A 24,152-nucleotide genomic window follows, 5' to 3' on the forward strand; every position below is an offset into this window, starting at 1 on the left:
TATAACTGCCTTGCACTATGTGTTCTCAGAGTTTTGTACACATAATGAATGCAACGTAAGATGTGTTCCATCTTTGGCTCAGTTTCTCACCTTAATAAGGCTCAATCAAGCCCACACTTTCCCTCACACCACCTAGAAGAGAAAGACTTAAAAGAAACCCTCCCATTATCTCCCTATGCCATGGTATGTGGAAATGTAGAGAAAATGCTTATTTCCTCCAGCTTCTGTCTCTCATAAACCTCAGTCTGCTGTCCAAAAAGTGTCACAGGCTTGGCCCCCAGCATGATCAAACAGCCAGGCCAGTTTGGATCAGCTTCAGTCCCACAAATACAGCCTTCTGCTGGACAAGTTCTGGTCAGGCTGTCCTATTCTAAAATGACCCTGGGCATGCATAGTGTGTCAGGAGCCACATGGCACAGAACCACAGAACACAGAACAATTTGGGTTGGAAGGGACCTTCAAGGGTCACCTAGTCCAACCCTTACTAGCATGAGGGGCTACAAATGCTCTACTTGCATCCCTAAATCCTGCAGCCCTTTCAACAATGAGGTTGAAATAAACAGGATGATTCACACCTTTCAAAGACACTATCTCTGCCACTTTCTCTACTGAAGGATTGTTCACATTTTCACCATTCTCATCACACCCAAGAAGTGAGGTGACAGCCTACTCACAAGGCCCCTAGGTGAGAGTACTGTGTTAGATTCAATATATAGATTCTGCCTTCGTTCTTCTTTTAAACATTTCCCTTCACTTCTACCCTATGTATTATAATCAGACCAACACTGCTGCAATACATTTTTCCTTTTCTGAATTTAAATTGCCATTTGTCACACTACCTAAGTGAAGACACTGGAACTTCTTTAAACCCAAAGCAGCTCCGCATATGAGAATTAGCACTTAAAGCCCTTTTAGAGAGTCTGTATACACTTAACACATGAAAAAGGAGTATACCATGTTAGCTTTTTATTATTCTGTAGAGTATTATCTTGATGCATGAAATGGATTCAATTAATTGAATGAAGGAAGACTCACTCTAGGCACCTCTGGTATGGTCTTACAGCAGAAGAACCTCAGAAATGGGCTAATAAGATCATTGTCTTTTATAATTACCTTTAAATCTATTACAACTATTAATGTATAGATAATATAGATAATAAAGCCCCTGCCTATCACCTCATGCTCTGGCAATCATAGGGTATGGATGGACAGGCCATGCATTGAAGAGAAAACTGTACTGGGACAGAAGAGCCTTTGTGTCAGGTGAGAGAGCATGGCCAGTCCCAGAGGTGTGCACAGAGCGCCAGAGCCAGCACAAGGGAAAAAGACCAGGATCGTGTGGGCAGGAGAGGGGAGGAAGGAATGAACCAAGTAGATGAGCTTCAGCAAGCATGAGGCAGTAAGCTCATCTCAGACTGATGTACAAAACCCTCAACAACTTCCAGTTGCTCCAGAACGGGCTAAATTCACATGTGAAGTCCAAAATAAAAAAGTACTTTCACCTGTTGTTAATTTCCTGATGCCACAACTTCTTCTATCTTCCTGATACAAGGCAGAGTGAATAGTGCTTTCATCCAAAGAAATTATGCTCGTTTACCAGTAATTGAAATCTAGTGAATGCTGTTTTCAGGTTTATAATTGGGGATTTTGTACTCTTCAAATTACTGTCATATCTGTCACTCAAGGAAATTAAATACTTTGAAATACATTAGTGAAATACAGCAATTTATCACTTAGAGCACTGAAAAAGAAATTTTAAAAATAATGCGTAAGTATCCATGAGCAGATAGTATGAGTTTAGTATTTAGTGTGATGATGTTATCTTCCTGATTTTTCCACTAAAAACCATTTACTAGGCCTCTTCAGACTTGTGATTTGGTAGACTTCTGATTCAATGAACTATAGATTTCCACATCTGTAGTACCATACACTTATCTAAATCATTGGAAAGAGTGCTGAAAATTATTTAGGGAATGTCTAACGATGCAAATCAAAACACATCCGAGCAATTGATTTTTATGTCACTGAGATATATAAAATCATATAATTTACCATACCTAACCAGCATAAAATAAAAACATACATAACTGTCATAAAACAAATCCTGACTATAAATCAAACTGAAAAACTAGTGAAATAAAAATTTGTTCATTATCTATTGTTCTTCATAAAATGGCAATTAAAAAAACAAAAGGCAAGCAAGGTTGTCCTTCAGAAATGCTTAGTATTGGGAGAATACTGACAGAATATGACTCTTCTCCTACAAGTAAACAGAACCATGAATCTCAGGGCCCCCATTCTGTAAGGTATGGCTGTGGTCATCTGAAGTTCAATGTGACAGCTGGTATCACTTTCCTTTCTTGGCCCTTCATCGGGATCAAGAAGGGATTGGAAGAAGTCCCTGAAATGGAAAGGGATGGAAAATCTCCCAGACTGGAATAACACGGTCCACTTCACCTCTCCTCCTGATAAACCCCTACCCAGAGCAGTTGTTAGGCCAGGGCTGCCACAAGTGCCTTTCTGTACAACAAGTTATTTCCCCCCATCTTGGCAGCTCTGAAGACAGTCCAGCCCCAGGCTCGTGCTGGGAGGCACAGGCTCTTACCTCTCTGAGTCAGCAGCTGTGAGAAGAGGTATCTGGGGAGGATGCAGGGGACTGCCCTGTACGTTCTGTCCCGGGGAAGAGTGGCTGCTGGGGTGGGACAGGGACACTGCCCCAGCTGCTGTTCCGTTTTGATTTATCTGTGCGCTGGGAATCACAGCTGCTGGAAGTAAAGGAGAGAAATAATACTCATCAGGCAGGAAACAACACTGATAACTGACCAAACAACAACAATATTGATAAATGACCAAACACCAACATGCAACCCCTCCTGTCAAGATGTAGTGCCAACTCTTAGCAACTAAGAAAACTAAGGGTTTTCTGATGTGTTGTTTTCCATACAAAGGGAAGAAGAAGAACCACATGAAAATAAGCACGTATTGTTTGCTGATTCCAAATGACACTTCCATAAATCCAGGCATGAATGATCACAGCCATGCTCATTGTCTTGGAACTTTTTGTCTGAATAAGGCTGCAAATCTTCTATACCCTTCTATTGTAGAAGATGTGCCAATATTCCTAAGATCTGTATTTTTAGAACTAGTAAACAGAAAGAACAGTTTCATAAAATGTGAAATGTTTTCTACATTTTCCCTTCATCTGTAAAAATGACAAATTTCTTGAAAAGCATTATTGCTATCATTGGCCCAGATTCCTCAGTAATACACATGAAAATTTTAAACCATCATTACAGCTTAATAATTTTCTATGTGTTTTCTCTTGTATTTTTCTAATAAGGAAAATTTCCTGCCTGTTTCCTTACTGACTAAACAAAAAGCAATATAGGACCTTGTTCAAATGTCCTAATTAGTTGATCCCAAACCCTGTAACCTTATTTTCTGGTAGCCCTTTGAAAAAAAAAAAAAGAAAAAGTTTAAATCAGACAAATTTAAATCTTTGTATCTCTTAAAATCCAGTTATGCAACTATTTCTGCTGACATCAGTGTCAGGTAGCTTATGCTGATGTTGACTGACAGTCAAACACATGCTCTTAAATATTTTAGGAGCCCAGAGAATAAATTAGATAGTCTGACTAAAAGAAAAGATAAAAATTACTTCTCCTGTTTGTCTGTCGTATCTTCCTATCTCTTAAAAAAAAAAAAAAGGTATTGTTCAGGCCTAGGTTACATAGTAAAATTCTACCTATAAAATTTACATTATGCTAGTGAATATGTTGGAGCTAATGATTTGAGTTTCTTGATAAAATCCTAGAGTTTAAACCAGTTCCCCAGGGGGGATGTCACTAGTAAAACATCTTTCTAGGCTGAAATATGTCCATGGATGCTGCCATCCTAGCAGAAGAAAGACTGCATTAGAGGTAGCCTCACCACAGATCAGTATTCAAGGAAATGATTTCACAGGTCATCATTTCCTCTTTCACAGGTGTGAATTTTGCTACAGAAGATCAAAAAAGGTGAAAATTCACCCCATCTCCCAAGTCCTCAGGCTGTTCTTGGAAAGACTCTATTAATCCATACAAGCCCACCTTTGTGACACACTGGATATTCACCAAGTTAAGACAGACTTAAGAAAACGCTCAGGAGTCTAATTATGATGTAGCCCCATTTAAGAGCAGCCCTGGACATCTTTCAGCTGGTGAGAATGACACATACTGCAAGATGACAGACAGGAAACCACTTTGTGAATAAAAGCATCCAATACAGATGCTGTAATGTCAAAGATTAGGGGAAGTTGACACTGGCGGTCAAAGGTGGAGGTGTGGAGGCTGACCTTGGTGTCAGGCTCTGCTCTTTGCTAATTTGTGTGTGGACGAGAGCCCCCTTATCACAACCCAAGTGATGACAAACACCTGACAGCAGAAGACATCCCAAACCTTAGAGAGGAACAGAGGAGGCAGGACCCGCGGGAAGATGAGACATCACTTAAAACAGCAGAGTAACTTGCAAAGAAGAAGCTGAGGACATTTTCCTATTAAGACAGGGGAATGGTTTTTTTTCCACTTTGCTCATGCACCCCAAAAGTTACTTTTTCCATGACTGTCTCTCAGCGTAGCATCAAGAAAAGTGCAGAAGATAATAACAAAGGAATGAACTTTTGAAATTCTTATTTTGTCTTACACGCAGCACAGAAGAAAATACTGAAAAACAACTAAGCACACATTCTGACAGCAAAAGCAGAGACAATATTTAACAAATCAGGACACTGCAAAGGAAAGCCCTGGTCATCTAAATAAAAAAAGATGATTTAAACTATTCTGTGGCAACATAGGGTAACTTGCATTTTACAATGACAAAAACTAATAAAACTGTAATAATATATAATGGCTTAGTTTACCAGTACTGTGATCTTTGCATTTAAAATTAACCTCTTCAGGATCAGGAGTAAAAAGGTTGGATTATGTTCAGGTCTTCAGTACAAGGTAACAAGAGTTGCTCATCTTGACGTAGTGTTCTCTTCCACAACCATCATTAGCATTCCATGCAAGTATTTTGTAAGCCATGCTTGCACATTTTCTCGCTGGTTCAGGCTGTGTTACATGTGAGTTACTTGTTCAAAGTGTTGCCAGTAAATACCTTCCCAATGTCTTTTCAGTCTCGATCCCAATAAATACCTGATTCAGATGGTATGAAATTGGGCAAAGCATGGGTTTAGGAGGGAGAGGTCGTGTTTGACCAACCTGGTCTCTTTTTGTGACCAGATAACCTGCCTGGTGGATTCAGGAAGGGCTGTTGATGTTGTGTACCTGGACTTCGGCAGGGCCTTCCCACAGCACACTCCTGGAAAAGCTGGCAGCCCATGGCTGGGACAGGAGCACTCTGTGCTGGGTTCAGAACGGGCTGGATGGCCGGGCCCAGAGAGTGGTGGTGAACGGTGCTGCATCCAGCTGGGGCCAGGCAGCAGTGGTGTCCTCAGGGCTCTGTGCTGGGGCCAGTTCTGCTCAATATCTTCATTGACAACGTGGGTGAGGGGATTGAGTTCTTCATTGTAAATTTGCAGGTGACACTAAACTGGGATTGTGTATTGATCTGTTGGAGGGTAGGAGAGCTCTGCAGAGAGACCTGGAATGGTTGGATGGATGGGCAGAGTCCAGTGGGATGGGCTGTAATAAATCCAAGTGCTGAGTCCTGCATTTTGGCCACAATAACCCCTGCAGTGTTACAGGCTGGGGACGGTGTGGCTGGAAAGGGACCCGGGGGTGCTGGTGACAGCCAAGTGGACATGAGCCAGCAGTGTGCCCTGGTGGCCAAGAAGGCCAAGGGCATCCTGGCCTGTGTCAGGAATAGTGTGGCCAGCAGGAGCAGGGAGGTCACCCTTCCCCTGCACTCAGCACTGGTGAGGCCACACCTCGAGTGCTGTGTCCAGTGCTGGCCCCTCAGTTTGGGAAGGACATTGAGACACTTGAGCACATCCAGAGGAGGCAACGAGGCTGGTGAGGGGCTTGGAACACAAACCCTGTGAGGAACGACTGAGGGAGCTGGGGGTGTTTAGCCTGGAGAAAAGGAGACTCAGGGGTGACCTTTCACTCTCTACAACTCCCTGAAAGGTGTTTGTAGCCAGGTGGGGTTGGTCTCTTTCTCCAGGCAGCAACTGACAGAAGCAGAGGACGCAGTCTCAAGCTGCGCCAAGGGAAATACAGGCTGGATATTAGGAAAAAGTTTTTCATGGGAAGACTGATAAAGTACTGGAATGGTTTGCCCGGGGAGGTGGTGCAGTCACCATCCCTGGATGTGTTTAAAAAGACTGGATATGGCACTCGGTGCCATGGTTTAGGTGAGGTGTTAGGGCACGGGATGGATGGACTCAATGATCTTAAAGTCTCTTCCAGCCTAGTGATTCTATGATTCTAAGAAATGTTTGTGACAACCAGCATGCTAACTGACTCCAGTATAGCACCACCACATTGGTCCCCACACAAAGGTGTAGAATTAAGTGTTAGTTTAAGTGCGTTTTAAACAAATACTGAAGAAGTTTAGATGAGATGTCAGGAAGAAATTCTTTACAGTGAAGGTGGTGAGATACTGGAAAAAGTTGCCTGGAGAAGCTGTGGATGTCCCATCCCTGGAAGTGTTCAAGGCCAGGCTGGATGGGTCTTTGAGAAACCTGGTCTAGTGGAAAGTGCCCCTGCCCACGGCATGGGGGTTGGAACCAGATGATCTTTAAGAATCTTCCAATGCAAACTATTTTATGATTCTATCATGCTATGATTATGTAACAAAAAGGGTTGCTACAAGAAGGCTTACTAATTTAGGATAAACTAAAACCCTTAAAGCAATTTTCAACATATTCAGATATTTTGAAAAAAATCCAAACAACCTCAATAAAAGCCAAAGAATTGTGAATGCCATTCCTTTGTATCCCTTAAAAAGTCCAAACGACAACATTATTTACAAGACGGATATAGCTTAGTCCCAACTTAGTCCCAACTGTGAACCTCCACAGGGACAAAGTTTCAGCCAAAGAGAGGAAAGGTCTGTGCTTTCTTTTCTGGAATCTCGTCACATATCCATTTATCAGCACATAAGAATTTTCCATGAGACTATTTCTGCAAACAGTTCTCTATGAGAAGCTAAATTCACATGTACCCTCACATAGGAGGGTACACCCTTGCATAGGAACAATTCAGGTGGTTGAAAGAGGAAAGGATGATTCTGAATAAGGCTTCTTTAAGACGAATAAGGTTTCTTTAAGAAAAAGAAAGCCAAAAAAGTAGCACTGAAAGTGTCACAGAATCTAAGTTAAAAAAAAGTTATTTTTCAATGGAGTCAGAAACCTGTAATTTCATGGAACTTATTTAAATGCAGAAATTTGCAAATTACCAAAAATGCTCTTATTGAAGAGCATCTTGGACTTACTACCAGCACTCTTAAAAACAATTTCTGCCACCAAAATATCTCTCCTCTAATTATTGACAGTATGAATTTGGAGTAGGGCTGAGAGTTACTACCATGTTGAGTAAGACAGTGTGAAGGTTTAAATTTGTAGCTCAGTTAGTTACATACATACATTTGCAAGGTTGCTTTATTTTTTAATTACTAAATATAGCCTTCTATTTATCTAAGGAATATTTATGAGGACCTTGACAACAACTGATTTACTATTGCACAGAAGGAAAAATATGAAATAGTTTTTGCACTTGGAAGCATCACCTGCATATATTCTCCTATTTCACTTCCCCTAGGAAGTCCAAAGGATTTTGTAGCTAGGAATATGTGGATATGTGCTGTATTGAGTTGTAAGTGATAAGCCCAGCAAATGAAAAACTTATTTTCTGTTTTACCTTTATCCTTCACTCATCTGTAAATCTGAAGTCTCCAGAGAACATGAAACTCAAGAAGCCATCATGCATTAAGAAGTACAGTAGAAGTAAAAATTGCATTTTCAAGATAAGTTGTCTGCCTCCAAAGTTGGTCTGTCACATGGACCACCTGCACTGATGGCCCTTCTATGTCTTTTCAGGTATTTTACAGGCAGATCATAGATACAGGAAAACATTAAAGTACTGAAGAAATAAAGCAGGGTCTGGACTAGTATTTTAAGCCATTCCTGAAGTGGCATCTCCAGATCACATCCCTGCCTTTCATTTTCTTCTCTTCTAGTGGATTGGAGTTTCTGAAGTTCAGTCTCGTTGTGATGAACTACCAATGGTGCAAGTGGCCGTGTTGCCTACAACCTTTGTAGCAGTCCATTGGTAGCTGTTCTTAAAAATGGGAACCCAAACATTATATCAATCTGTGGACAACCATGAAGTTGTCTCAAAATAGAAATTATAAACGCATAAGTAAAACTGGTGAATAAAAGGGCAAGTCTGATGGGAAGCAAACGACCCTCCTTAAACTAAGATAATAGTATTGACACTTTTTTGCCCCTTGTAATGTGTGTATATGGTCCTACCTATGACTACATCACATTAAGCAGGAGTTCTAGATATGTATGCAATACTTAAATTCAGCCTAAAAGGTGAAAACAGAGATCCTCTTCATTATTGGTAGTCCTACAGTACTGCCCCTTTTGCATCCATTCTCTACGCATCAAATATGATTCTGTTTTTCACAGCAAGGCCTATTCATATGTCAGTTCTTCCTTCTCATTCTTGTTTTTTTCTTACAGGAATGAGCTGTAACTACTTTCCAAGTCTATCACCCTTAAAAAACTAGTTTTAAAGAAAAGAACAGACCACTTTTTAAAAAAGAAAACTAGATTGCTTTTTTTCAGACATCTCTTAGGGACTCACTAGGATAATTTCTTTAATAAAATTCTTTCATTAATTAATAATTTCATTTATCTATCCCTGTATGTGTCCTTAACCTCCACCTGCCTGTTGTACCTACCTACTTTCCTATCATTACCTTAGATACAAACTCCTGGGGTATTTGATTTTTTCTTATTATGTGCACAGAGCACCCAGATTAGTACAATTTCAGTGGGAGAAAAAAGCAAAGAAAAGTGTTACTCAGGCAAAGCACAGTAAGTCATACACATAGAAGTATTTAGGTCAAAGTTTCCCAATACAGCGTAAGACATTATTTAAAACATATTTAGAATTCAAATAAGTTCTGTTACTTTACTGATACAATTTTTAAATTCCAACTTGCAAAGACAATTATGCAGATGACAAGCTTTAGAAAGATCCTTTGCTTGCTCTGGAGCAGAACTTATGTGATGTTTAGTAACTACTTATAAATGAATTACACATTCTGGCTTATGCTTAAATATTAAATGGTCAAGTTTTATCCAAACAGCACAGAAAAAAGATGGTTTTTTTTCTGTTGTATTATTTATGATTCTTCCAGGTTTAGTGATTCCAGATTGCTCTATACAAAGTAAGTTCATACTATTTCACAGCAGGAAAAAATATCATCCCCATGTTCTTATGAGTGTATTGCTCTCATCTTCATCCTGTGAACCGAGTAAACCAAAATGCCTAGGTAATGTTTGAAATTTAAACCTAGATACTATCACAATGCTTAGCCATTAGTCTGTTTCCTTTAGACACATAAATGTAATTTTGTGTTAGTTTTAAGCAAAGAAGCTATAATGCTACCTCACTGTATTAGTAACATAATAGTTTGGATTTCTTCTATGAAATTCTAAAGACTACAAGGTAAGAAAAAGCTCTTTTGAAGATTTAACTCCAAGTAATATATCTGTAATCAAAAAGGTTATTGTTGTATTTCATTTAAATGTGTCTGTGCCTATAGATTCTGTATTTTATCAGTACTGAGAAACTATACAATGGTCATTACAGGTGTTCGATTATGTAAGTGAAAATGGGCTTGCATCTAAACATATACTTCTGACATTTCTTACCTATTACTAATAGTTTGCTTTCAAACATTTATTCTGTAGACGTCTTCTACAAGGAAAAAACCTACCTTTGCTTTAAATGTGTATCATTAATAAGTGAAATCACCTTCAAGTAAGAAAAGTTTGATTGGACCATTGGAAGAATGAAAATCTATTCCTCCTTCTACTTTAAAAGTAGCACAGAGACATTTCAGCTAATGTGCTGTCTCAAACAGTATCCAGTAAAAATAATGTATTTAACTTTTCAGAAGTCTCAAAGCTGTATTTAAAAAAAAATTGTTTTCAGTGAATTTTGAAGGGTAGCTTCTCTGAGGCAAGACATAGGTTTTTGTGTACTTTATTTTCCTCTCTATTGGACATGAATAATTTTCATGTTGCCATTTCAATAAAATAGTTCCCTGCCTGTCAGATTTATCTCATTTGTTCACATAGTATATCATCCTGCAGCATCCTTGATGAGTAGTTAATGAAACAATTTATTTCAGCTGGTTCAAGTAGTTGCCAAAATGGAGTGACACAGACTGCTCTATGCCTGACATACCACCCTCTAACTGATGTGAAACAACACAAGTGACTAGAACTACAAGAACTTTGCCAAATGATAGATAGCTGGGAAGACATGTAAGAGAAAAGCAGATTATTACTTACACAGAAATCAATGCTGATAAGAGTACATTGATTAATTACCATAAAAATGGCCATACAATAAGAAGCAGTGCCAGGAAAGAAACTACCAAAATATATTATTATATCAAAGAAGGCTCGTCGTTAGTAGCACTGCAACATCAAGTATTGAAAGACAATGCATGAATGAGACTACAGAAAGTAATGTCTCAGTCTCAGAAGCTGTCTATGAAACATCATGATGGCAGACAATTGCCAGCTGAGGGCTGGCAGGAGGCAGCAGCTTCACCCAGCTTTTCCTGGCAGCAGCTTGTTCAAGCCACTGTCAGCCTGAGTTTAGACTGACCCAGCAGACAGAGCTGGACATTTAAGCACAGCCTGGAAGCCAGGGAGGAGTGCCCAACAGATTGCTGTGGCCATCTCCTGTGAGAATATACTCAATTTCTGAAATCTGACACACTGTCCCATCCCAACTTCCATTCTGTCTAGGAATTGAAAAGAAAAGGAAAAGTTGAGTCTTCATTAACTCTCAGTTTCCCATGTTACACTTGGTAAAACCATAAATGTTTTTTTTAAAAAATCTCAACATTCCTCACTATCTAACTCCCCCTCAATGCACAAAGTATAATGAACAACTATACTCAGCTACATGTCCCCAGAGTTTCTCTGGCCAAAATCACATTTTTAAAATCTGAAATTTCCCTTTTCTTTCACATAGTAAATGTCACACTCAGTCTGTACTCAGACTAAGGAATTTATAAGTTAACAGCATACAAGTAAAACCAACTACTTAATAAACCAGAATATAATCAATCACAGCCTTAAATGTCCTGATTTTTGTCATAAAAACCTACATCATCGCCAACTATTGTGTGACTCACAGCAGCCTTGACAAAAACATGAAATAGAAATTGCTTGCTTTACAAGCCTCTCAGTAAAATAAAACCACTTATTGAAGTGGCCACTTCATATAATGTAATTTTCATCACTGCAGATAACATCAATGAAGCCAATTCATTCACTTCCTACGTCTGGTTCTCACTTAAAAGTTGAAGTGATAAAATGCATTTTGCCTGAAAGTTAAAAACAGAGGCCTTCACAACTACTAAAATATTGCATTAAAAAACTTTAACATCCTGCCCATTGCCCTCTTGAGCTTTAAGGTTTATTATCACTCATAACTTACTGATAGTTTCAAATTTTTTGAAATGTTAAGAAAAAATTGTACACGCAGGCAGGTATGACAAAGGAATTTTAGTAGGAAAATCTCAGATATTTAACTGAAACAATACAATAGGATTATTACATTATTAGTGTAAATGTGTTTATTGCATATTTATAGTCAAAATATATGAACTCATAATGCAGCATTTCTGTCCCTAATGTACATCAATTGAAAAACGGGTATGTGATCCATGAATAAGGCAGAAGAAAAATACTGTGATTTTAAATGAAGTAATGTATTCAAGATGTCTACAAGGAATGGCAGAAGTAAATTGGTAGCAGAATCAAATGCCTATAGAGCAAAAATATCCATCTATGTTGTATTAGGTCTTTTCATGAGTGTAGTATGATTGGTTCTCCTTTCCTCTGAAAAACATATAAAAACATGTTCAGAATCTGTCTTTTTTTATATTGTCTTTCATATTCTATCCTTCTTATGAAATAGATATGGATTTCAGAGTACATTTTACTCTATAAAATGATCCCTAATATTAAATGAGGAATAATACAGCAGCTTTTTATCTGTCATATTTTATACCTGGGTAAATATCACAAGCAGGCCCTGGGGAGTGTCCCATATTATTATCTACAGCATCATGTGGTGACAGGGCTGGCTGGAGGGGCTGGATTGCAAGGCAGTCATTCAGGATGTCCTGGCCAATCTCTGAGCTCGATCGCAACTGAAAAACAAGAGATAAAAAAGCAGAAATTATAACAAAAGATGGACATGGACCAAAGAAAGGAAATAATCACAAAAATCTTTGAGACAGTGAAAAATTACAATGAAGAAATGTTGAGGTTAGAGAAAGAAATGGAGCACAATCAGAAACCTTCTCTTTTAAATCATCATTAATACCACCCTTTCAATCTAGCGGACACTTTTTGAATCTGAGGAAGAAAACACTTCCAGACTGTACTTAGGACAAGCACTACTTGTACAGGTAGGATCTTGGACAGAAGGACTTCAGTGCTCTTTTGTCACACACTGCAAAAGAGAGAAGTGGCCTTGTTGATGAGTATTGAATATTTATCAAATGTCTGACATGCTTGTACCAGCAGAGGGGTACTGTAATGGATACAAATATTTTCATGCTGGTTTAATGCCCTCAACAGCCCTCACCGTAGGACCAGAAAAGCAAAGGTGCTCCTAACACTGGAAATGAGTGACTGGGAACAACCACTTAGGAGAAGTAATATACAGGCAAGTGGAAATAGGACCACTTCAATATGGACTAAAGTTGTCTTGAGACACCATTCTTAGACTAGGACTATATTTTTTTCACATTACTGCAGAACTGAGAGTGCAATGTCACGGCCAGTAATCCTAGCTGCTTGCATGGTCACTTGCCTGGTACATGATCCACCAACAGCAAGATCTGGCTGATTACCAGAAATTTCACTCTAGAAACAATTAATTAACCAATTCGTAACAAGTGTTTTCCTTTTGATGAAACTGTATGGAGAGTCTCAATGTGAGGCTGCAATAAAAAATAGTAAAAAACTACAATTTAAAAAAAAATCCCAACACCAAAATAAGAAAAAGGAAAAAAGTCTGCTGCAGCACCCTAACAAGGATGGTGTGGCTGTAATTCCAAACTGCACCTTGGAGGCTTAGGACAGATTATGGATGCTGCTGCAGGCTGCTGGGACTGATGCCTATCCTGATCTGTTGCCCAATGTTAATGTTATATATAGATAAAAAAATTGCCTGTTCCTTTAAGTCATTTTGGTTGATGTATTCATTTAAAAGCCTGGAAAATGAAGGTGTCTGTGCTTACAGGCATGTGGGCTACTGCAGTGGCTGAGATGCCCCATAAACATCCTGTCATGTCATCCAGGCTCGTGCAGCATGATGGAAAGAACCCTGACCTAGTGTACTTGTATATGCTGCACTTTCCCAAGAAGAAAATCTCACAGAGGCCACTGAGGCTTCTCCTCTCTTGTTTGGTGCCATGGGGGGTGAGCAGGTGACAGTTAACTAGAAGATAGCCTAGCACCTCTAAACAACTCCTAAGTGGAGGAAGAGGAACCAAGACAAATTTCTGCATATACAATACTCAGAAATTAATCACAGAAGGGTTTTCATTTGAAGGAGCCAAGCCCCAACGCCCCTGCCACAGGCAGAGGCACCTTCCACTAGATCAGGCTGTTCAGAGCACCATCCAACCTTGCCTTGAACACCCCAGGGATGAGGCAAAGGAAGAAAGAAAAGTAAGAGGAAATTATTGTTAACGCAACCATAAAAAGACCCATTGCCCCAAGATGACCCTTGTGCCACAAAATGCTGATAAAGACTCAAATTACTTTTGATAACATGCACACCTGTAAAACCATGAAAACTGAGTGGAGAGTTGGTCTTGCACCTCCTAAGCACCTGACCCTGTAGCTGGAGATACTACATAGCCTGTGATACCTACGCATACACTCTGCGTGCTGGAGATTTCCTCTCTTACACACTTAACCAGCCATAATTAATCCCAAAGGTACACTGCCTCTGTGAGGTATGTTTGCTACTCCAGAACTGTAGGAAGGGGGAGAATGGATGGGGAAGAGGGAGTAAGGAAGAAATACCCCGACAAATGATTTTGTTTATTATCCATATTTACAATCTGACGCAAGCAGAAACGTTTCTCCCACTTTGGCACATGTGTGCTGTTATCCAGTAACTGTGCTAGATTTCCTGCTATCACTAGTAACATGGCTTTTTCATGAAACTCACATGCTTGTGGAATTAAATGTCAAATATATCCTCACTCAAATCCTTACATTACATTACTAATAAGCCTCATGTGAATTTAATATAAAAAGTGAATAAAATATAAATTGAATATAATATAAAAAGTGAATATAATATAAAAAAATCTGACTTCTATAAAATAATCAGGATTCTATCATACAGAATACACAATCAGAGAAGATGTGTAAAGTTGTCCGAATTTTTTAAAGAAACAGATCAATTTTCTTTATCAAATAGCACTCACAGATAAAACAGTGAGAAAAACAACAAAAGGAGAGTTAAGTATTTACACATTAGTTAGAAGAATTAAGTAATTCTTGTAAAATAAAATAGGAAACCACCTATTTTACAGATTTTTCTAATTTGCGCTGTTCAGGAATCTTGTATTTGCATATCTTTTGATATTTAGAACAAATCTATCATGACTATCTGAGCTGGCATAAATATTCTGGCTTTTCAAAACTTATGAAAATGAAGAAAACCTAGGCTATCAACAGAACACCAAAAATAGAGAAAGAAACACTGTCATACAGCTATGTTCCGATTCTGAGGATAGTTCCTATTTCATGCATTGGCTATGATTGATTAGTATTTACAATCACAAGGCCTAAAAAAACAGTCACAAGTCAGAAAGGGACATAATCCAGCACACTCTATATCAGTCAAATATTTTTACATTCTTCACAGAAAACATATTATTTTTTTTAAATTTAATTAAAACTTTAAATAGAAACCAATGTCTTGCATTTTGACAAACGCAGGGAAATCGGGCCTATGATTCTTCTTTAGTACGTCAAAAAACACAGAACAGACAATGAAAAGAAAAATGATCTTAAAACCAAGGAAAAATGAGAAACCATTCACTGCAACTGTAAAATCTTTTCTTCAATTAAAAAAGCTATAAAGGAGAAATAATAATTGACCAGCTGTAACTGCTGCCATCCATTTCTTGCTCTGTTCTAACAACATTGCATTTCTTTTCCAGCCTGGACTGTAGACTTACCATCCAAGTGTAAAAGGAAGTTGACACTCTCTTTGACTTCTATATGAATTGTATCCCAGCAGAGATCTCCCAGCACTGTGACAGAAATACATCACTTCCCCGTGATCATCTTGCTTCTTTCATGATCACTCAGCCAAGCAGCAGTACAATCATGCTGGGACTGAAAACTTGGCCATCTGTTTTTAAGAACTGTATGGCTATAAAGTTACCTCACTGAGTGGTGAAATCAGTAATTGACAAGTCTGACATGGTGAGCACAGCCATTTTCTGTCTGCCGGAACGTAACCTAAATTTATGGCTGGCCTAAGTGGAAAATTGCTCTGCTCACTTAAAACTCCTTTGTATTTGATATTTGGTCCAAATAATAATTTTTTAATGTAATAGTTCAATTTTATGGTAAGACTTGTGAAGTTTTGCATTTGGAAATACAGAAGCACTTCCCTTATCACAGTGTGGCAGTTTTTTCTAATATACAAAACAAATAATATTTCAGTCATGATTTACAACTTCTGTGAAAATCAGCTTATGTTTATCACCTTTCAGAACAATGGATGGAAATTCTACTCCTGTATATTTTGCATATGAATAAATAATTTCCCAAATTAAATTAAACCAGCAGAAATAATTACAAGGATGTAAGATTTTTATTCCTCAGTTTTCAGTTTCATTATATTTGAGTTCAAAAGCAGAGGTGTGCTGTTGATTTGATGCATGACATAATCCCAGAGAAAATGTCTCCTTACAAGAAAAGTAAATTTAAAAAACTTTTCTCGCACTAACGTGTGTTTTATCTGAGATCTGCATATCCGACTAGTTTCTTCAGCATTGCTCCTGTATAAATCAGACACCATCACAGAAAACAAAAGATAGGTGCGTTTATGAATACACTTCATAAGAAAAGAAGCAGTACAGCTTGAGAAATCCTGAACCACACAAAATACTAACTTCAAAACCTGCCTGTACATATTCAGATTAACTCGATTAATTCTTCAGCAAAGTCTAGACACCTTCAGTCATTCAAACATGGCAGCTATCTCATCAAATCATAACATTTTAAATCTTGCTCACATAAACATGGGCTTAATATACATGCATGTTGTGCACCTAGTAAAGTATTTACCTATGTAAGTGAGACATTAGTCATATTCTGTTTATTTTTATGCAGGTTAGATTTGTGTCTGCCATGTCTAAAACTAGAAAAAAAACCCCTAAATACTGGTATGTTTCACTGACAGGAATTTTTTTCCACTAACTGTAATAGTTCTATACATGTGTTTTAGTTTTATGTATAAAGACAAGGAGGAGTTTCTGCTATTCACACAGTCTGCGTATTAAATTTGCTAATGTCAAGTTCAAAGTAGGTAGTTCTTACTCATTTTCATTGTCTGTAATTTAAGCTGTCCTTGCGAGAGCAAAGCACGACCTGTCTACACAGAGCCACATTGTACTAGCTTTTCTGAAGGAGTACCCATAATTTAATATTTACTTGTGCAGTTGGAGTAAAATTATGTCCTGCTAGTGTCATGACACTGACAGCACACACATGTCACCAACAGAAAATTTTAAGTTTATGAAGTGATGCTGTGAGACAGTATTTACTCATATTACATTTTTTCTTGCTGGATACAGATCATCCTTTTACTGCAAAGATCAGCTTCAAGGCCCAGCACTTTCTTGCACAGTAATAAACCTTTCTGACAACAGACAATGACACAGAATCAATAAAAAATATCCTAATTCTTGCCTCTGGAGGCTACAGACATCTTGGGGCAATGACACAATGCAGACAGAAGGGAATTCTCTGTACCCTTTGTTTTCAGTGAGCTATCTGTGCAGGACTTCTAGAGAGAAATGTTCTGCTAGCTGTTTGCCACAGCTTTCAGATATGCCTTGGGGTGTGTGGGAGTGGGTGTGTGCTACTTTTCCCTGCTTTTAGATCCCATTTCAATTAGACACTTGGCCAGAAAAAACAATAAAAATCAAGTTAGACTAGCCTACCTGCACAGTTGTGATGTTAGGTTCCATGCAAGAAATAGTTCCTTTTGCTACTCACAAAGTTTTACTATATTGAACATTTGAGTTCAATATAAAAATGGTTTCCATATTCATGTTCTAGCACAGATCAGGAAAACACTTCAAAAATGTGTTTCAGGGTTTTGCATTAAAATCAAAGGATCTGGAACCTACACAATTAGGTAACTTTGGCAAATTTCAAGTCAAGAAGAAATTCTGATTTTAAAGCAATAAGAGGAAAACATTGTTGCATTAAGATTGATAGCACTAAAATGAATTCTGTTTTTTTTTATATATAGAAAAGAGAGTTTTCTTTTGATTGGTATTATTCTGGTATTTGAGGAATATTTTGCATTAAATCACCATTAAAATGACACAGACCACCAAAAAGACCACTTTAAGGGAAAAAAACTGCAGCTGGGACAGGTCTGAAAGGAAACTTCTAATTAGAAAAAGCCTTGAAAATCTTACTTTAAAGAAGGGAAGTACAGTTTCAGCAAGTGCAGTGGCCTTTTTCTAAAATAAAAAAAAGCCACAGTCCAGTTGAAAATTGAAAAGAAGTCACACAGATGTTTGAACACACACACAAACACACACACAAACACAAACTCACACAAACACATACATATATTACCTCTCTTCCTGTCTCACATCAGGTTGTATCAAATCTGAAATGCTATACAAATTATATCTATGGCCCTTTTTATTTTATCCTCTTCTTCAGGCAGTTCCAAGAGGCTTGTAGCTGATTTTTATGTGAACATCAGTCTAATAGCTGACCTGTTCAACTCAAAAAGCAGGAAAAAGCCTACTGTTTCATGCCAGGCTGATTTGGGGATATAGCTATTATACGGTATTGCTAAGCATCCATTTTTCCAAGTAAATGCAGCCTGACAAAGAAAACACTTGTACTGCAGGATTATTTGCTTTCCCGTTCTGAAATACATCTGTTTGGCAAATTTTCACTTCATGAGAGGAAAAATGTGTAAAACAAACACATACTTATCCACCAGGTGCTTCATTTAGCACAAACATATTTTTCTCTTTATCACAGGTTACCAAAAATTGCCATGGTAACCTGTAGATTAATAATGTCAACAACTGTTTATACAAAAAGAGATTTTCAGATTTCATTTGTAAATTATTTTTTCTTTAACTGCAGCATGCTTTACATAACAATGGCCTTTAAATATTTAATGGCCTTTAAATATTTAATTCTGTATTTATCTCCACTTCAACTTAAATGCATGCATGTACCAGGTCATACATGAAAATACTCTCTTCAAAACAATATCTTGAAGAGAGTCTAGGACTAGAACTGAAAAACTCTACCACTCTACTATCAAGAGTTTAAAATCATTAGCCATACAACTTTTACTTTTGCAAAGACTCCTCAAGGCATCCCTGTACATTTTCATTGTCTGTGAACTGTCTGTTTAGTGTGCTACATGGCATGATACCGAGGTCAGCCAGACAGGAATTTTCTAACACGGTTTTGACTATTAGAGAGCAGGCATTCTTCAGTGCAGAGTGCTGGTCACTCAGGGGATCCTTCCTCCAGCTGAGTGTCCTGAGCATCACATAAACAGAGTGTTTGTCAGACACACCAATCACACATTCTTCAGGTATCCCCTAGCTAGACTAGGGGATAACTACCTAGATGTTTCTGTATTACTTTATTTTACATAGTTGTACCCCTTATCAGAAGTTCCTTACAGGTTCTCTGGGATCTTCTTTGGTGGTTTTCAACGTCCCATGTCATTTTATGTGGCTTGAACCCCATTTTTGTGTAAGTGCAATATCGTTGTTTTGCATAACTTTTGCTTTGTCAGCAGAGCTCAGCTGGCATCCTGCTTGCATTTTGTGTGGCTAAATTACATCCTTCATCTATTTCTCCAAAGATGTGCTGTTCTATTCTCCTTATAAGAGTAAAATTCTGGTCTGTTCTACTGTCTTTATCAGGTGAGACAATGATGTGAAGTGCTGGTTAGGCTGGCACTGCTAGCCTTCCGAGTTTCTACTGTCTCTGATTTACTGTGGGGCATGTCTGTGTCAAGTTGGGTTTTTTGTTGTTGTTAAGTCCATAATTCAGCTTACGGAGCAGTCTCCCAAACTGTGCCAGAGAAAGGGCAGAGCGCTGCATCACAGGGAGGAAAAAAAATGAGCAGATGAAGGCTCTCCTCAAATGGGCACCGCAAGTGAGGCCAATAAATGGCTGCTTCAGGAGCAGTACTGAGGACTCCAAAATCAGCACCTGCCAATGCAGCTGCCCACGTCCAGATCCAAGAGTGTGAAACCACAGAGATCTCACCCTGGAGCAGGAACCCTCATTGAGGACAGTACTAAAGCCTTGAAGGGCATTTGTGCTGGTGTCAGGGCGCTGAACTGCAACCTCCTAGGCCTCCTATGCACAGTTTAAATCTTGCTTGCTCAGACCCTGGTGCTGCTTAAGGAGCATAATGAACAGGACAGTGCATTCAAAGCCCTGACTGAAGTGTGACAGGCTAATGAGAATCATGGAATTATAGAATTATAGAATAATAGAATTATTCAAGTTGAAAACCACCAGTATGATCACCAAGTCCAAGTGTACACCCAGCATTGCCAAGCCCGCCCACAGACTCTCTATACCAGAAGAGAGAAAGATTCCTGCTCTACCATGCTCATGCATAATACTGTTGCAGTGAAGTGAAGACAAAGAGATAGAGAAAAGGATATTGTTTGATATTAAAACTGGACCTCAAGAACATGAAATGCTATGATCATGAAATTGTTTACATAATTTTGAGAAATCTGGGTTCGTTTCTTTTTTTTTTTTCTGCCATGGGTGTTAATATAATAAGGGTGACAGCACTTATTCTTTCTTTCTTACGCACTTTTGAATGTCACACTGCCAGATCTCACAGGAGTATACGGACAGGACAGAAACCAAGTGCAGGAAGGAATCAGTATATGGAATAACAAACATTAACCAATAAGTAAAATGAACCAACAATCTCCTGGTTATAAAACTGCTACAGCTGTCAGAACACCACGAGAACCACTGGCGGATTTTGACTTTTCCTTCTCCCTGGGGCGCAAAGCTCTAAACGCAGTGCTGGCAAAGCATATCCCCCACAATGGATCTTCCTGGAGGAGCACGCCTTGCGCACCCCACTCGGCACACACCCTGCAGCGGGACAGGGCTTTCAGAGCCTGTCTTCCTGCACCTCGCCCACCACACTCAAAAGCACTGGTCATTCCTAGTCTCAACAGTTTACCAGCAAATGCTATGATTAAATTCCTTAAAGACTGCTGCCTGTTCGTAATCCCTTTTTGCAAACATGCCTTTCATGAAAAATTGCTGAACGCCACGGTGTCTGATTTATATTTCATTCTGAAGACAGGAAGCAAAGGGATTGAAGCTGGGGATTAAAACACTTACTCCTTACTGCATTTTCTTCTGCAGAATAGTTTCTTAGTTGCCATGGGCACTGCTCACTGACCCCGGGGCCCTGAATACACTTCTTTTTGCATTGGTGACATCTTTTAAGTGGACGTCATAGAGAACAAATGAGGGAAAATATCCTTATTTTCAACTGCTCTCAAAGCAAGAAAATAGGTTTGCTTCTCTTTCAACCCATTCTCTCCTGCTTGCAGTTTAAACAGTGAAATCTGAACAAAGAGTCTGAATAAGGTCAAGCAAAAACTGAAAGACACAGAAGCCACTTATCTCATATGGTAGTATGTTTGCTCCCCGTGGGGAAGGTGTTCACAAACAGAGCAGCTCTTCCAGATTAATATAGTCACATAATGGAGACTGTCACTGGTAATTAGCTTAGTGCCTGTATCACCTGAAACACCAGTGATGTAATGCTCTAACCCTCCTTGGCCCCCCACCTTCCTCAATTAAACATTCTGAGTTAGAAAAATATTTTTAAAAATAATTTCTTTCATGTAAGAAACACAATAAGCACCGTGTTTCTTGAGTTGCAAAAAAGCTTAGTTCAAATACTGTAAAAAGAAAGGAAACAAAAAACTGAAAGCTGTTGTTAAATTACCAAACAAAGGATACTTGCTAAAAAAAAAAACCCAGAAACTGTTTTCTTCTTGTGTTATTCACCAAATCTAAAGGCTAGTACAAAATGTTGTTTTTTCTAGAATCTTTAAACAAACTGGTAGCTTCATCAGTTGTGCAGTAAAATCAATATGTTGTCACAATAAAAACCCTGTTTCTACTGTACCGTAAAGAATTTTAAAATGAACTATGATGAAGAATGCAGCTCTGTAAGAGGCAAAGAGGTCTGTATTATTTTGAATAATATTATTGCTGACATAACCCACATAATAGAAAGCCAGACAATCTCTCAAAACCTAATCTAAATTTCCATGTTAACCTTTTGAAAACATCTCTATGTCTTAGTTCCAGAGAAATATTGTTCAATAGGAGAACATCGTGTCTTTAAACAACTGGGTTTTTTCCCATTTCTTGTTTTCACTGTAAGGTGGACAGGTTTATATATCATACTACAGGTTGGGCTGAGAAGTGTTTGAGAGCAGCCCTGTGGAAAAGGACTTGAGAGTGTCAGCTGACAAAAAACTCAACATGAGCTGGCAGTGTGTGGTCACAGCCCAGAGAGCCACACGTGTCCTGGGCTGCACCCAGAGCAGTGTGGGCAGCAGGGCAGGGAGGGGATTCTGCCCCTCTGCCCTGCTGAGACCCCACCTGCAGTGCTGCATCAGCTCTGGGGTCCCAGCACAGCAAGGATGTAAAGCTATCAGCCTGAGTCCAGAGGAAGCCACACATTTCATCAGAGGATAGGAGCACCTCCCCTACAAAAACAGGCTGAGGAAGCTGGGGCTGTTCAGCCTGGAGAAGAGAAGACAAGACAAGACTTCAGAGGAACTTTCCAGTATCTGAAGGGGGCCTACAGGGAAGCTGGAGAGGGACGCTCTTTCAGGAACTGCATTGATAAGCAAGGGTGACTGGCTTAAAACTGAAAGAAAGTAGGTTTAAATTAAATGTCAGGAAGAAATTCTTTATTTTGAGGGTGGTGAGAGATGGGAACAGGTTGCCCAGAGAAGCTGTAGATGCCCCATCCCTGGAAGTGTTCAGGACCAGGCTGGACGGGGCTTTGAGCAACCTGGTATAGAGGGAGGTGCCCCTTCCCATGGCATGGGCACTGAAATTAGATCTTCTTTAAGGCCTCTTCCAAGACAAACCATTCTATATTCTATACACATATGCGTTACAGGGCTCTAAGAGAGAAGAAATGAACTTTTAGAAAAAGAATATAAAATAACTAGGTTTCAGAAGAATTCAATTATTAAGATCTGCCTCTAAAGGTGAGGATTTTATATTCCCTTTTTGCTCATATGGAGGCTGCACAATGGGAGAAAAGGAATATCTATAACATCTTTATAAACACGATGGCTTCTGTAAAGCCCCCTCCGTTCAGATGGGAACTCTCATCAAGCTCACCAGAGACCATTTGGCAAGGAAATCCCAGTAATTGCTTTGGCCAGATGATTTAAATCCTTATCCCATTGTTTTCAGTGTGCTCCACACTGAAAACAATGGGATAATGTCTGCTCTACTACTTGCCTCTCCTACAGTGTGAAGTAGGAGTGGATACAGCTGAGGTGTCATAAGGCCTGCTTCATCTCAGCAGTGCAGCCTATCACCTTTCCTTATCGTAATCAGGAATAGTATTCCAAAAACTTCCTACCACTGCTAGCCGATCAATCTTGGAAGAGCAATAAATGCAACCGGGAAGAAATCATGCATAAATAGCACCAGGATTAGAGAAATTCTGATTGCCTTCTGTGCTTTATTCCTGCACAGCAAAATAACACCTGAAAAAACTTCCTTCCAGTCAGATATCATAGGAACAAATGATGGTAGCATCCATCCTGATTGGTGATTGGGATAACGTTTTGCTAACTTCTCAAGAGTGACTGTTCAGACATCATTTTACATTTACTGACCAATCTGTGTGAAAAAGAAAGATTACCAGGAAGAAAAAAATCAATCTAGAAGCCCTGCACACATCCCTTATCTCCTTCGGTCTCACCACTCCCTCCATTCCTTAGTGATTTGGTACATATACCATGCAAACTACAACTTCTAAAAATCTCAATCATGTCTAGATAATTTTCAGAAATATCCTTTGGACTTCCTGTCCTGAAGCTATGCCTCTATGATATTTTATTTCTGGCAGAGAGAGTACAAAAATTTTTGTACCAGGAAAATAGACATAATTCCTGTGTTAGACTAAAACTAAGTAGTGACCTAGGAGTATCACTGAGTATCTGCTGAGGTGTTAACCTATCTGGTCAGTTGAATCCTTGTATGGATTCCTCCAGAGCCATTTAAATGATCTAAGATGGTACAGGTTTACAGGACAGACAGCTTTTAGAGGCAGCTGTCAGGTAAGCATTCAGTACCTAAAAGCTCGTCTAAATAATCTATCTGACCCATAAATAATTTAAATAAAAGGACCAAAGACATGATCTGGTCACTTAGAACTGCTAAGAAATCAAAAGCTGGTCAGCTGAACAAGGAAATTATTTGGTATAAATCATCCTTCAATTCAAAGTCCTGACTAAGACTTTTGCATTCCCTTTAACTGGTCTTGTTTATGTCAACTGTTCAAATGATCTCTTCCTTTTTTTCTCACAAAGATGGAGCTGACTAGTTGTAT

General features: G+C 38.9%; 1 protein-coding gene across 1 annotated transcript in view; it reads right to left on the reverse strand.

Annotated features, from left to right (window-relative positions):
• The window catches only part of GLIS3 (GLIS family zinc finger 3), a gene marked incomplete at its 3' end in the record, with an annotated part of 117,184 nt that overhangs the window by 14,051 nt on the left and 78,981 nt on the right, over positions 1-24,152 (reverse strand). Inside the window, exons 5-6 of the mRNA XM_084225619.1 lie at positions 12,255-12,396; positions 2,606-2,765 (exon numbers count right to left, since the gene is read on the reverse strand). Of these exons, the coding sequence (XP_084081745.1) occupies positions 2,606-2,765; positions 12,255-12,396 (302 nt within the window). The remainder of the gene's footprint in view (positions 1-2,605; positions 2,766-12,254; positions 12,397-24,152) is intronic.

Source organism: Fringilla coelebs (assembly GCF_963513975.1).
Source record: "Fringilla coelebs genome assembly, chromosome: Z".
Lineage (NCBI taxonomy): Eukaryota > Metazoa > Chordata > Aves > Passeriformes > Fringillidae > Fringilla > Fringilla coelebs.